Source organism: Cajanus cajan, chromosome 1 (genome assembly GCF_000230855.2).
Source record: "Cajanus cajan strain Asha chromosome 1, NIPB_CcT2T_4, whole genome shotgun sequence".
Classification (NCBI taxonomy): Eukaryota; Viridiplantae; Streptophyta; class Magnoliopsida; order Fabales; family Fabaceae; genus Cajanus; species Cajanus cajan.
In genome coordinates, this window is record NC_138517.1 from 82747968 (window position 1) to 82764152 (window position 16185).

The following is a 16185-nucleotide window of genomic DNA, read 5'->3' on the forward strand; positions in this document are numbered from 1 at the left end:
CAATTTTTTTGTTCAACCAGTGAATTGGTGGATCAAACCGGTTCAATCACAATTTTTTTAATTTTTTTTTAAGGGATCACAAACCACAAAAATAACAATGAGAATTAAATTTTTTTAATGAAAAAGCAAAGAGTCTTATTAAACATAACAATGACTACTTGTTCTAATGTATTTGTTTGTAATTTATGCAACTTAAATAATTTTTATAGTATATTATTAATTTTAAATTATATATTTAATAATATAGTATCTATGTAGATATTACATATATTATTTTGTGATATCAATTGCAAGCATATTATATTAGTACATATTATTTATATTTTTAATTTGTATTAATATACAATTTAACATGTAATTTTTTTTATGTATTTCTTTAAAGAAAATAAAAATAAAGAAATTTAAATAAGATGGAAATTAAAATTTAAAACAGGATATGAATTTATTGAAATTTAAAATAGAATATGAATTTATTAAAATTTATAAGTATAAAATATATTTAACATGAATGTTTTTTAAAAAAATTAATAAAAATTAGGTCATGCGATTCAATTAGTGTCCCACTAGTTCAACTTTTAACTCACTAACTCAGCATCCCGAATACCGTAATTGATTTAATGAACAATCCAATTTTTAAAACTATGTTCAGACATGGACTATATAATATGTATATTTAAGTAAGGCTTAATAAAGTCTATTTCAACCTAATATATCTTCATTCCTACTTATGAGGTTAGTTATGGTTTTTGAAAGTGTGAAATCTCATTTTGTAATTATTTTTAAAAAAAATTAAGTTAAACCTGACGCTTTTAATATACGATCAAATTATTGACCACTAACAAATTATCTAACATATTTTCCGTTTACAAGTCGGATCATAGATCACTAACAAACCTAATCCTAGATATGAAACATAATTTCTAATTCTTAATAGACATTTTAGATAAATTTCTCAATAAATCTATAATGATATATAAATGATAGTTTGTTTTATATATACAAGTTTTTGAACTATTTTACCCATATAACTCTTTTCAAACACATTCTCCAACTATTTCTCTCATAATCTTTTCATCTAATTTTTATTTTCTTTTTCTACTTCTGTAAATAAACTAATAAAAAATAAAAGAGTAAAATGAATTACACTTCTCACGGAAGTTATACGTCAATACGTCTTAGCTTTTCTAGAAACTTTCTCATCTCATCTAATAGTGTTAGGTTTTAATAGGCAAATGTTGTCTCCTTCACTAATCTTGATAGAAAAGATCCAACTAGGATGACAATGAGCCTCATGGGTGCGAGTAATAGTAAATTCATTCCCACCCTACTGGATGAAAATTGGCCTCATACCTGCGTGAGTATCTGTTAAGTGGATATTTATGAATTTATTGAATATCCGTGGATATCCATGAATATCTATAGATATTTATAAATTTTTTAAGAAATTAAAAAATTATATTACAAATTATTTTAAATTTATATTTAATGTCATTGAAATATTAAAATTAAAAATTTAATGTTAATTTTGAACTTGTAATTAACTTTAATTTTATTAAAATAATAACAAAAAAACAACATAATCAATAACTTAAAATACATCAATAAGTGAAAGTCTCATTACAAAATTACAATAATTCAATCTCATAATGTGTGATGACTAATGTGTGGGCTGTGCAACTATGGAAAAAAATAATTAAGATGAGAGTGTAATTTTAAGATTATGTGATAAAAGAATAATTAGGATATTTAAGAAATGTTATTAACCGGATGCCCGTGGGTATAGATACCATCATACCCACTCCCGCCCCGTTTATAAACGGGTAAAAAATTATCCATCTTTATTATTCGTAAGTACTCAATTAACCTACTCATTTATTATCCGTAGCGAATTTTACCCACAAATACTTGTGATGCGAGTATTTTTGTCATTCCTAAATCCAACTATTTACACATTTCAAGCTTTAAAAACATTCAAATCCTAAAATTATCAATTACAGTACTTCGTGAAGCAGCACATTTGTGGGTGTTCACCGCACACCACCAATAAAGTAGCTCACCATAGCATGAGACAATTTAGATATCTTTAACAAGTACTTATCATAAAAGTATTTTCGCAATAACTTTCATTACATGAACTATTAAATTAAAATTTTGTTAATATTAACTCCTTTAAGATATCTTTAACAAGTATTTATCCTAAAAGTATTTTAGCAATAACTTTCATTACCTAAACTACTAAATTAAAATTTTGTTAATATTAACTTGAGAATGAAACATATTTAGTATCCTCTGGCAACTATTTCATAAATTACGTTATAGAACAAAAGTCCTTTTTCTTGAGCTACTGTAATCAAGTTTTAAGCTTTAATAGGCAATTATTGAGTCCTTCACTAACGTCCATAGAAAAAGCCCTACATGTTACAAGCTAATTAAAATTGGATCCAATTTACACATTTCAAGCTTTAAAAGCATATACACAAATCCTAAAATAATCTCATTACTTCAGAAGCATATATACAAATACAATTCCTCAAAAAACAATATCAACACTTTCTATAACAAGTTATTTATGGTTGTTTCACCATACTATACCATTTATAACTCGCAAAATATCTGATACATCAAAAGAAACCGATGCCAAGTTTAAAAACCTAATTAAGATTGGATTATACATTTTTAGCAATCAAAAGCCATCTTTAAAAAATCCTAACAAAACTACAATTTACCAGCGGCTGAATATCCAAGAACAAACACATCTTAAAACCATATCAATGCATAATAGAGACTACTTCATATAATAAGTATTCTACATGCAAATTTTTATGGATACAAAAGACGTTCCGATAAAATTTAATGTTATTGAGCAATCAAAGGAAAAAGAAAAAAGGGGCAGAGTCGGTTTTCAACGAGACAAGAGAAGAGATACGCAACTCGATAAGTGTCATAAGATTACAAAAGTAAAGGAATAGACTTTCAACTATATCCTATTTGTTGCTGTTGCTGAGGTGGTTGATAACCAGGATACCCTGGATAACTGCCATACATGTTGGGATCCTGTCCAGCAGGAGCATAACCATAATTTTCATAACCTTGAGCAGCATATCCGTAATATCCAGCAGCAGCACCATTCCACTGGTTTTGATCTGGCTGCGCCTGAAAAACAAAACATTCAAGGTCATTAATTGCATAATTGGTTTTTCAACCACATACCTCAAACGCGGATCAGAGAAACAACTATTAGTTATTTTTGGTGCATTTTGATGTAAAAATATGATAAAACGCAGATCATCAATTAGAATCCAAACACACTAAATATAATCGAAAAACATTGAATTAGAAGCCAAATGCAAAGATACACCACTATATAATTACCTGTTTGTTTGAAGGACTGCGGCCCCATGAAAGTCGAACGTTTTGTCCTCCCAATAGTGTCCCATTTAACATCCGCAGGGCCTCTTCAGCACAGCTCCTGATGCATAAAAAAAAAAAAAGCACAATTAGAGGGCTGCCTAGACTAGAAAAAGCTATCGCACAAGCTGAATGTTTAACATAGGAGAGGTTATATTACCTGTCTGTGAATTGGACAAACCCACATCGCTTGCCAGCTGGAATCTTCACATGAACTAATTCTCCATACTGGCTGAAAACTTGCCTCAAATGATCATCAGTGACATTAGGATCCAGATTGCCAACAAAAATCTGCAATTAAGATTCAAGTTAGAAACAAGTTGGAATAAAAAGCAGTTTGTATATTGCAAGGCAGTACGCACAGTTGTATTGTTTGGATCATTCTCATTCTGTGTGCCTTGAGGTTGAGCATTCTGATATGAAGCTGCATGTTCAAAATAAAAGTGAAGTAAAGAGATGAATTATGTAAACATGGAAAAGAAAACAGAGAAGCAACATATCAAATAAATACTGTAATGACTAAAGGGGTTCAATTTGTTAATAAAAGAACAAGGATTCTATGTAGGTGCTATTTATAGCATGCAAATATTTAGTGTGCAATCTCAGGAGCAACAAAATTATTCAGTGCCATACTTTTCCAGGCACCACAGACCTTCAAATAAAAAAAAAGGTAAATATACTCAACGATAGAATTAAAAGGAATATATAAATAATAGATAATAAGATATAGAGCATAAGCAACAACTTGGTCAGTGCCTTACAAGCACCACATATCTTCAGAAAAGTAGTTGGACACTAATCACCTATATAAATGAAACCAGTAGAAGTTTTTTACCATGCATATAAATAAATTAGAGTAAATTCAACAAAGATAGTAGTCATATAGTGAAAATGGCAGAATATTAAAGGCACAATTAAATTAAAAGTAAACATAAATAACGGTCATGGCAACTGGTAAGCAGCAAATATCTATAATAAAAAATGACAAGTACAACACAACCAAGACAAATATACAGGTCCAGGCAAAAAGAAAATATCTAAACTAAAATGACAAGCAAATAGGAAGAAGTAAATGAAGACAGCATAGAAGAAGAATGAATTGTCATATATATTACATTATATACAAGAAAAGCCAATAGATACAACCTTGAACTTGATCATCTCCACAATACTGTATCTAAATTTTTCTAGTACTTGAGAAAATAAGATATTAATAACGAGTTTGAAAGACCATGCTAACTGAAAGGAAGAAGGAAATGAAGACAGCATAGGAGAAGAATGAAAAAGGATATATATATATATACCACATATATTATATGCAAGAAAGGCCAATAGATACAACCCTGAACTTGACCATCTTCGCAATCCTATATCTAAAGTTTTCTAGTACTCAAGAAAATAAGATATTAATAACAAGAGTTTGAAAGACCATGATAACTGAAAGGAATGAGCAATAAAAAGTATATTACAACTTCAATTGCATGCCATTGCGCTTAGAAATTGGGAACAACTGAATGGGAACAGAATCTAATCATCATGAAAACATGAAACCACGCGATAAAACAATCAACCAGCCAGTAAAGTTTCTGGGAAATCAAAGTAATAAACACTGGCACTCAACATTTTCCCATGGACTAGATTGGAAACTGAAATTAGCAGGCATTTGATAGAAGAAAAGAAGAAATTACTAAAGTTAAATAAGATCTTTTTTGGCACAAGGGAACACTACAACAGAAAGTCAAAGATGTAGTTCTTATGACAAACTAATAGGAGTAAATTAAAGGAACAAAGATTAAGAATGGAGGACTAAAAAATAAGTAACTAGAGAAGTTGCAAATGTAATTTGAGTAAAAACTCAACCAACAAATGGAATGAAAAGAACTTGAAATTGTAGGCAAGAAAAGAAAATGCCACAAAAATTAACGGGCAAAACTTAAACGGATAACTGACCTAAGCAAGGACATGCACTAAAATGGTAACCATTTCAGCTGAAATCAGTTCCAGGCTCCGGGATGACAGAGCCTCCTGACACCCTGCTTTGAGACAATAGGAGTTCTATAAGATTTTATTATTATATATAATAATTTATTTAGCCCAAATTTTCAAAGGAAATTGCAGGAAGAAACGAGTTTGGACTGCAAATCTTCAAGTGCGTAACTGAAAAGAATCATAACTTAATAACATTTTGCATCACCACAAAAGATATTTGAGACATATGGCCTTAAACTCAACCACCATCAATCATACAACGAAGACAGCTCAATTTTCTGACATGCAGCATATGAGAGAGATATGTGCAGCAAAAAGAACAAACAGCATAACAAAAAAGACAAACCTTTTGGCTGAGTGGCTGGGGTTTTATTAGAGGCTGGTCCAATTCTCATGGGTCTTGTTGAGCAAAGAACCCCTTGCATCTCAGACATAGCCCTCACTTGCTCACTCTCATCAGCAAACCTTACAAAGCCATACCCTTTGGTCCGGCCAGTTAGCCTATCAATAACAACCTTTGCCCCCTTGACCGAGTTATATCGGGCCCTAAATGTCTCTTGAAGGAGATAATCAGTAACATCTGCAGCAAGGTCACCAACAAATATGGTATGATCAGGAGAATCGTCATGTCGCCTCTCACCAGCACTAAAAGTTGCCCAGTTCAACCTGAAACTCTGCCCCCCATTCGGCATAATAGACCCATTATACGTTTGGAGAATCCTCTCAGCTGCAGCACGACTATTAAACTCAATAAATCCATAACCTTCAGATTGACTAGTTTGCTTGTTTCGAATCACTTTAACTGATGTAACCTACAATCCAACAAAACCCACACTTAAGTATCACAACAAAACACACTAACATCAAAATCAATACAAGATTCAAACTAACAAGTACACAGGTTTAAAAATATATCAAAACACGCACAGCAAAATCCCTATTTAATATTGTCAAAAAACAAATGACACAGATCAATACAAAAATCTAACATTCAATGCTACAAAACCTACTCTTAAATATCACAACATGACAACAGAACTCTCAAATGTCATGATCAATACAAAATTAACATCGGCAAGTACACATTTAAAAAAAAAAAAACTAGTGGCATAGCAGGATAAATTGACTTATCAGAAAACCCTGATCAACTTTTTCAAAAGTAACACAAAACATACAAAAGTCAACCTACAATCTCACAACCCACACGGCATCACAACAGAACACAAAGCTCTAAATCAACACAGAGACTCAAGTAAAACCAGGTACACAAATTTAAAAAACAACCTAAAACCCAAATTCACTAAGCAAAAACCCTAATTAGCTTAGTCAAGAAAAAGAAAATAATAAAAAAACACAAAACATGTTCAAATCAAGGAAGCACAAGAGTTATATATACCTCGCCAGTATGAGCAAAGCATGTGTAAAGATAGTTCTCGTCCATCCAGTACTGCAAATCGCCGATCCAGAGGGTCCGAACCTCGTCGGCGCTGGCAGGCTGCTGCTGCTGCGGCGGCGGCGGAGCCTGGGCGGAGGGAGCCCACATGGGAGGCGGCGCCTGAGGCTGCGGCGGCATCATGACGTATGGCTGCTGCTGCTGCTGTGGCGGCGGCTGCTGGTACTGTTGCGGCGGCTGTTGGCCCATGCTGGGAGGAGCCATGCCGGGTCCTGGCTGCATCATCTCGCCCAGCAAATCTCAAAATTCTAGAGAGAGAAAGAGAGAAAGTGAGAGGGCCAGAGAGAGAAAGAGAGAGGAAGAAAACGAGGGCTGGATGCCCTTTAAAGAAGACGCAAACCCTAACCCTAAAAAGGTAAGGTGCGTGGTGCGTGGTGCGTGGTGCGTGGTGCGGTATATATGGTATGGGTATGGGTATGGGTATGGAATGAAAAAAGAAAGCATTTCGTTTTTATTTTATTTTATTTTTTTATTCTTTTTGCTAATTATTAATTAAAAGATTGATTGATTGATTTTTATCGTTTCGTGATTGGGTGGAGTACTCTCATTGGCTACTTCTTCAAAACGACACATGTTCTCTGCAACGCGTGTAATAAATAATACATTCATGATTCATGTCCTCTTCCTTAACGTAAACGTATTTCGACTTTTATTTTTTTGCCCCGATAATTATTTCATTTTATGATTAAAAAAAATTATAATTTCATTTTTATAACTATATCATTAACATAATTTAATTTAAATATTAAACTAATATCACAATATCTGTATTGTATAGTATAATAAATAAATATTTGAAATATATTATAATTGAAATTATAATAAATATTTTCAAATATGTAAATTGGATTTTATATTTATAATAATAATTTTTCTTATATGATATAAATTTATTTTTATTTTTAATAACTTTTAAAATTAAAATTAAATTTATAAAATAGAGAAAAATAATAAAATGAAAGACATAAAATATTCAAAAAGACCTTAAAATGTTTTTGTTCATAAAAATTCTAAAACCTCTCTCAATATACTTCCTAAAACCTCCACATTCAAAATAACCATTCTTACTTACATGTAGATTGGAATTAGATTAGATAACATTATTTTTTATATACTTTTTTAATTTAAAATATATTATCGATATTATTTCAATAAATCTAAAAACTTGTGATAAGAATGATAATTAGTTTTAAAATATTAATTATTACATCTAAAATATAAATATTATTTGAAATATACTAAAAAATTCTTTAGGAAATAAATTAATAATATTTGAATATGACATAGTTTGTATGACAAAATTGAAGGAAAATAAATTAATATTATAATTTAATAAATTTCTGTTTATATAATATGAATTCTCTATCCATCTATATGGTTTTAGAATGGGTTAAATAATTTTAAATCTAAATTTAAAATTTAATGTAATATTTTACTAAGTACATAAAATAAAATATATTTTTTTGCATAATTATAATTTATGATAACTAAATATTTATAATATAAAAATTACTTTTAGATTCATTTTGAATAATTTTATGATTTTTAAAATAAATAATACATACATCAACAATATTTTTTTTATACTATCATTTATTTATGAATTATTATATAGTAAATTGTTAATTTATAATAGCTAACTTAAATTCCTATTAAAAATGATTTATGATTTATTAATGAATAAAAAATTTTAAAAAATAATTAATCATGAGAAGTTCAAGATGAATTCATTTATCCATCATTCATGTAATCCATTTATAAGTAAATTTATCTAATCTATTTATTACAATAAAAATAAATAATAGATTAGATTCATTCCATTCACTTCATTTTATGGATGATTAGTGATTTATTCGATATTTTTTCAAGATTCATTAAATTATAATATGAAATATCTATTGGATGGAGATTTTAAAAGATTATTTTAACATAAAAATATCTTGTGAATTTTAGAAGATTATATAAAAATATAATTATTTATAAGAAAAAGAAAGAAAAATAAATTTACAAAAATAAAAATTAATTTAAAAAAATTACTTTTATAGATGGATTAAATATTCATTTATGGAAAAATTGTTAATAAATAAATTAAATAATTTTTTTGCTTTAAATAAATTAAATTTTTATATAAATTTTTTCTAGATGTAAATAAATTAATAAATTTTTTATTTATGATGAATCTAAAAAAATTATCGAATTCATTAATTTATCACCCTTAAATTCAAGAAGTCTATATAAAATTATAAATTATAATCTCATGATTAGCTTCCTCATTATACACTAATATATTATGTAAAAAAAATTATATTCACATTACATACATCTCGAACTCTTGCTCTTATAAATACGATTTCTTTCAAATAAATTATTAAAATTTAATTTAAAGATAGAGACATAAAAAGATACGTATATAAATGTAAAGTTTGTTTGAAATGATTAATAAATATATTATTTGGCTGACGGTAAGATAATACATGAAATGCACATAAAAAAAGAAAGAGAAATAATATTAAGAATATATAATTATAATTTATGAGTAAATTACAAAAAAAAAAGTATTACAAATTTATTAACGTTAAGCTAAAACAATTTTTATTTATTTACTCTCGTATTATCATTTTAGAGAATAATATTTCCACTCTTTTCATTTCTTTTCAATTAACTCATTGTCTATTAGAGGAATTAAAGTGACTTGTTCAATAGCTTGACTCACATATTGAGTCAAACATCAAAAACATGTATCTAGAAAAATAATTGACCCAATCTAACTTGATGTAAAGGATTAACAAAGTCAACTTGGATTTGGCTTAAAACTTACTCAATATCTTTTTGATAATTTTTTTTAATTTAAATAAAACTAAAAAATAAAATAATTTAATTTAGTCTACCCACCAAGTTAAATTAAATTACAAAATAAGTGATTGTAAAAAAACATGTTAAACTAGATTAATATATATATATATATATATATATATATATATATATATATAAAAGTTATAATAATATTAATATAACTTTTATTAAATATTATATCGCCTACTAATTTTATATTAAATGTGAATTTTATAAATTTAGTTATTAAATTAGTTATATTAATGTTATTATAATCTTCCTATATATACATATATATAAAATATTGGCCTAGAGTGTAAATTTTTTTTTTAATATATATAAGAAGACTCTTGGAATATATCACCGTTGATTTGATGGATGGATTTTGGCCGTTGATTTATTTCGAGTGGCTTTGATTTTGATATAGAAATTCCGAGCTCACAGATCACAAATGAGAATGCCTACATGTTACATTTTACTTGTCAATTCCATTATCATTATGAGTTAATGTCTGTAAATGAAACGAATCCGAATTGAGTCTCTGGAGCTCAACGTCACTATTTTGCGGGGCTGGTACGAAACAAAAGCTCTGATTTTTATTTATTTTTTTCTTTCGTTTTGTGATTGAACATTTGAAACAATTGATCTTATGGTCCTGTCAGTTTTGGTTTTATTGTTCGTCGAATGAACTGAAAGGGTGCTGATTTCATAAGCTGTATGTGACTCATATACCCAAATGCTTTTGCTTTGATAAGTCTAGTGCTAGTGCATAGCGGGAATTTGGCTTGTTGAAGTGGAGTAGAGTTATGATACTTTGTGAGACTGAGATCAGAGTGATTGTATAATTTCAAGTGTTGAAGTTAATAGATTTAGTTTCACTAGAGTTAATTGTGAACATAAAAGGGAAAATAATCTGAGGAATTGGGGAGACAATGGATTTGCATTTGAAGAGTCTCTTCAACAGATTTCAGGAGCAGTTTGGATCTGGTCCTGGTCTTGGTCCTGGATCTGGGACATGCATGATGAAAGTGGATGGCATTGCTCCAAATTTCATTAAATCTATATACAAAGCTTCTGCAGCTCTGTATAGAACTGAGCCATGGAAAAGGCTGCGTCCGGGGCACTTGTTTGGCATTCGGGTTGGAAAGGATTCGGATTGGCCTGGCAAGAAACAGCCTTTTCCATGTGTTCAGTTCATTGGAGGGGATGGAGGGGATGTTGGATTCTACATGTTTAGATCAGAGAATGATGCTAAGAAAGTGACAGGGTCTAGAGAGACCCTTCATGTTCCAAATGTTGAGCTTCTCAGGGTCACATATGAGGTGGAGTCATTGATGTTCCCATCTAACCGCAAGATGATAAAGTCTTTGTCATTGGAAGCATCAGGCTCTGATCGATTTCCGGTTATTGATGTTGTGCGATGCACACCTTCCGGCGATCTTCGATTTAGAAATCCTACACCTGAAGAGCTAAGATTTGTCTATGCATTCATGAAGGCCATTTCTCTGGTGCATTCCTTACTTCAGGTTGACCGGGAAAGTGGTCCAAAGTATTCAACAGTGGTGTGTTTTGAACCTTTTATAGAGACTGTTGATGTTCAGTGGCCTCCAGAAGTAGCCAAGGGAGGTTATGACCTTGTTGCTGTTACCATTTCCCACCCACCAGGTCAGGCATATGAAGAAAAATCTGGTAGTGTGAGTGCTGGCTCTACCCCAACCAAGTATGTAGAACCACCTAGAGAGGACACTTTCAGTGACTCAAAAGGATACTCAAGTACTGGCTTGAGACAGTGTGCAATGTGTGAGAAAGAAGTCCATGGAGAGCAGTCTCTTTGCTGTGGCCGGTGTAGAGCAGTTGTTTACTGCAGTCCAATCTGCCAGAAGCAACACTGGAATGACACACATAAAAGCATGTGTGGACTTTACAAGGCTATGATGGAGAGGGAAGAAGAGCTGGCTATAATGATTTTCTTGTTTCCATGTTCTGCTGATCAGCCTTGTAAGTGGCTTGAATCATTAAGTATCCACCAGAAGGGTATGTGGAGGAGAAAGTGCAGTTGCTATTCACACTGCCCTTTTGGTCTCCTTCCTGTGAAGGGGGGGATGCAGGAACTGTGGAGTGGAATTGATGAATTTGAATACCCTCATGACTCTCCATTTAATAACCATTTCATCTCAAGTCCATTTCTTCTCTCTGGTTGGTCTGAGTACTACAACCTTCGCTCCCTACCGATGTCAAGTCCTGTTGCCGACATTCTCTCGCATCCATTGACTGTGTATCATATACTAACTACTCTTAATATAAGTTCAAAGAACCTTATACTGAAAGGGAAGGAGGTGATTGTACACTACCTTGGACCTGAAGGCGAGTTGGATTGGATGCCAGCATTTGCAGAAGTAGGTCACTTGCTTAATGGATTGGGAAATGTACAAATAGTGATGGTGGGACCAGAAGTTCCAATAAATTTGTCAGGTACAACCTCAGGAATTGGTAGCAGAGTTAGAGTGAATCTTGTGAGGGGTGTTTATCAGGTGGAAGCCTCCTACCTACCTTCTCCACATGTTGTCATTGCTCTGAATTCAAGACTAGAAAGCTATTCTAGTTGGGGTGGCGCACTTGATTTAATCAAATCACTTGGGGTGCCTGCCTTCTTCACTGATCAATCTGAAGTTTCGTGTGTAAATGCTAAACAAGTCCTTCGTAATGCAGGACTGCACATCACGCATCCGGTGACTCCAAATCCTTTTCGGTCACCTGTGAAAAATCTGACAGCCTCTAGCAATCTTCCTTCATACAGCAATGGTTTTGTCTTTGGGGTGAATACTTAAATTCAGTCCTAGAAATTCTAAAAACAAGTGTCTATCTGTTGTCATGCATTCCCAAGCTTGCAGCCAACTTCAAATTTTCTCTTTTGTCATGCGGTTTGCTGAAAATGACAGCAAACTACGAAGATCCTTGCAAGTTTTGTTGAATTATGTATATTGATTGTTTGGCCAGAGTTTTTGTATTAATCTCTGAATTGTGGACCATGTGATTTTTATATAATCTTGTATCCTGTGCCTCCAGTGTGCTGAGTTATTAAGTTGTTTTCCACTTAGCTCATTGAAGTTTATGTCACTTATCTCCCTAGAATCTTGTTTAAAACCTCAAAATCTTACTTGTACAAGTTGAAATCAGATGTCAGTTGTTTTGGTGAACCAATATCAGTGCTTCAATTGTTTTGGAGAGAAATAAAGCAATATTAAGAGTTATCCATAAAGTCCCTGTTTAACATTGGATTAAGTATATATGACCGCTGTTCTCGACTATGGTTTTACCAATAGATATATAACTAAGTGCCCATATTTGCAAAATTGCAATTACCAACCAATTCAAATGACCATTTTGTCGTTGATTTGAAATTGTGGAACACGAAGCAAGTTCCTTTGAATGCCTTTTGTAATAGTACTGGAATGCACATAACTTATGGCTTTGTTTCGATGATTGGAGCTGTATTGTGTTTATGGTGTGGCTTTTTAATGACAAAAGGTACAAACATTATTTTCTAGAGACCACCAAAATCTCAAACAATATCAAAATGGTTTGTTTTGCATCTGCCTTAGGCATTTGATTTTTTAAGAAAATAATTAAAGAAAATCGTAGAATTATATAAAAACGATTTATTTTCTTCGGATGTCACATTTTTATTTGGATTTAACATTTTTAAAATGGAAAAAGTAAGAGAATAATCATAATAAAGTGGAATTGAATTTATGAGTTATTTTAGTTTAAATTAGAAATAAATATGTTTATGTTTTCTCCCATAATGCAACTATATTACTCTCTATTATTTTTATGTTTAATGTTTTTCAAATCTTTAGAAAAATATTTATATTATTTGGAATGCGTAAAGAATCAAAAAATTGAAACAAAAAAAAAAAGTCTAAACCATAAAAAGTTATAGATCGAAGGGACTTCGTAATTCATATGTATTAAAATTTGAAAAGATGCTTGTTATTTCCGATCAATGAATAATCCGCATTTCTTGCTTTTTTCTTGTTATAAATATCGATCACCTTCCTCGCAAAACAATTGTCATATTCAAAAGATGTTCAAAGGTAAGAATACTCGTGATTCAAACCTACTCAATCCATTTCTAATAGTTTGATCCGGATTTTTAGAATGTTCATGTAAAATTCAAATTCAATCTAATTTATTGTTAATTTGGATTAGATATCTGTTTACGGTGGAATTTGTTTTAAGGATTCTTTTTTAATCGGACTAGCACAATTAATGTTTCAATTTAGATATGTTAACGTTCTTATGTATTTGGAACACAGTGCAAAGAACAGAGACAGAGTGAAAACTTTCAAGAATTGCTTGTCTCTAAATATTCTTTAAGTATTATCAAGCAATAGTGTTCATGTATGTAAATACTTAAATGCACCGAATGAACAACACGTATATTAGCAATGCAAATCATAGTTCATTTCGTACAATGGTCAAATTACATTACACATGAAAACATATTGATCAAAGTATATGAATACACTACGTGATTAAACGAAGAACAAGAAGACTATTCTACTTCTACTCCTAAAAAGAGAAAATAAAAGTGGTCGAGAGTCAGTCATACCCAAAAACGATCTTGTGCACGAGAGCCATATGTGTGTGTAGGCAGAGAATGCTTCAGAAGCTAATTCAAGTATGAGTTTTTCCGACCCCTGTAAAGGTCCGTAATCCTTGTATTTATAGAGCAATCAAGAGCGGTTAATTCTGTGCATGTACGCCTCTAACTCATAACCGCTATCCACTATATTTGCTACGTAGTCTTGAATTATAACTTCCTTTAACCGCTCTTCCCATGTTTCTTGTTTCTTCGATTGATTTGTTTGGTAACCGTTTTGGCTTAACCTCCATGTTCTGAGAATGTCTCAATTTTTCAACTATTCTCGAGCAATACTTGCTTGTTCGATTCTATCTCGAGTGCTCCCACGTCCCACGTGAGATTTGTCACAAGTACTCAGCATGTGTTGATTTTACTTCTCGGGCAGCGCTATCAATCTTTTTCGAGTCCCATAATTTCGAGTGGATCCAACAAGTGCCCCCCTAGGAATTCGATCTTGATATGTATGCTGATATAGCAAGTCGAGTTCCTATGGATTACTTGAGGCATACTTCTTTCGATGATACCCTAATCTGACTCGTATTTGGATTTTGCATTTAATGTATATGACCGTTGAATTGATATTAATGGCAGAGACGGCTCGTGTTTTCTATTCCTTTTCTGTTACCAAAATATTTTGGTATTTTGGCGGGTGTTACAATCATTTAATTTGAATTTCATTTATGGGCTCATTCACCTTAAGCCCATTAAGACCCCCTTTTTTTTTTTTACCTTACGTAAAACCACTTTTACTATTGTCTTTCTTCGCGCCTAAGGTTCACTACTCCGTCTCCGCTCCTCTTCTCCGGCGAACTCTGCGTTCTTTCGTTCTTTTATCTTGCCAAGTTCCCTGCTTTCTTCTTTTAATGGCCTCCTCCGCTGCCTCTAGCTCTGCTGCTATAGTTTCTACGGCTTCTCCTGTTACCGCCTCTGCATCAACTCCTGTCCAGACGACATCTCCTGTTTTGACCACTACCGCTGCTACCACCATGGCTCCTACTCAAACGGTTCCCTTGCTAATAGCTAATGCTGAAGTTCAAAAAATTCTTGATGGGGATGAAACCTTTGTCCCTATTCCCGGCATGGAAGAAGCAAGTCTAAAAATCTTCCAATCCCAGGTATTGCTCCCTTTCTCTCTTGAGAACGGAGATGTACATGCTTTCTTAGGTCCGTTTGTAGGGCAAAATAAGAAAAAATTTGGCAATACTTTATTACCTGAAGATGACTCTACCCTCCCGTTCATCCATTCTGCCAAGATAGATCTTACCTTGTTTAATGACACAACCAAGATATTTAGGGCTTTTCCCCCTGTTAAAGATAGGCACTTCCAATGGTTACTTCGGGTAGAAAACGCAATGGAAACTTCTTGGTCTGAGACGGGTATACTTGATTTTATCCAATTAGCTAAGTTCGACCTGCACTTTTTCAACCCTCAGATGTTGCTATCAGCCATTTTCTTTTGGAATCGAGAAACTAAAGCTTTCGAATTCCCTTGTGGTTTTGTTGGCCCCACCTTGTTAGATATAGCTGCAATCACTGGTTTGTCCCCTGTTGGGGAAAGATTTTACCCTGGTGCTTTCGAAGAGGAGATTTCGATGAATGAGCTTTCGATTACTTGGGATAAGAAAACTTATTTAGCTTTCATCAACGCTCATATGGGGCAACCTGGTTCTACTGTCTCGCCTTCTGAACATATAGCATTTTTAATGTATTGGTTATCAGCTTGTGTCTTTTGTACCCCCTCACTTCAAGTTCCCAAATATTACTACGTTCTTGCTCAAGCTCTTCATTTAAAAAAGAAAATCTGTCTGAGTAAACTTCTCTTGGCCTCCTTGTATACTTGTCTCGATGAGGCATC

At 32.1% G+C, this 16185-nt stretch overlaps 2 protein-coding genes across 4 annotated transcripts; one reads left to right on the top strand and one right to left on the bottom strand.

The window, feature by feature from the left end:
- Nucleotides 1-2757: 2757 nt before the first annotated feature.
- On the bottom strand, nucleotides 2758-7228 carry LOC109814848 (polyadenylate-binding protein RBP45). 3 transcript variants are annotated; one of them, XM_020379364.3, is made up of 6 exons: nucleotides 6794-7220; nucleotides 5744-6209; nucleotides 3771-3832; nucleotides 3569-3699; nucleotides 3373-3469; nucleotides 2758-3153 (listed from the first exon to the last, which is right to left on the bottom strand). In XM_020379364.3, exons 1-6 carry the CDS (start codon nucleotides 7073-7075, stop codon nucleotides 2974-2976), a joined length of 1218 nt encoding a protein of 405 aa, XP_020234953.1. In that variant the 5' UTR covers nucleotides 7076-7220; the 3' UTR covers nucleotides 2758-2973. The 3 variants fall into 3 exon arrangements, 2 of the variants coding, with proteins under 2 accessions (XP_020234953.1, XP_082921061.1); XR_014429969.1 differs by lacking the exons at nucleotides 2758-3153; nucleotides 3373-3469 and adding an exon at nucleotides 5359-5441 and having other exon boundaries at nucleotides 3580-3699; nucleotides 6794-7228; XM_083064935.1 differs by lacking the exons at nucleotides 2758-3153; nucleotides 3373-3469 and having other exon boundaries at nucleotides 3565-3699; nucleotides 6794-7223.
- A 2945-nt stretch (nucleotides 7229-10173) lies between these two features.
- On the top strand, nucleotides 10174-12784 carry LOC109795367 (zinc finger MYND domain protein). Its single transcript, XM_020354840.3, has one exon. It carries the CDS (start codon nucleotides 10615-10617, stop codon nucleotides 12508-12510), a length of 1896 nt encoding a protein of 631 aa, XP_020210429.2. The 5' UTR covers nucleotides 10174-10614; the 3' UTR covers nucleotides 12511-12784.
- The last annotated feature ends 3401 nt before the right edge of the window (nucleotides 12785-16185 follow it).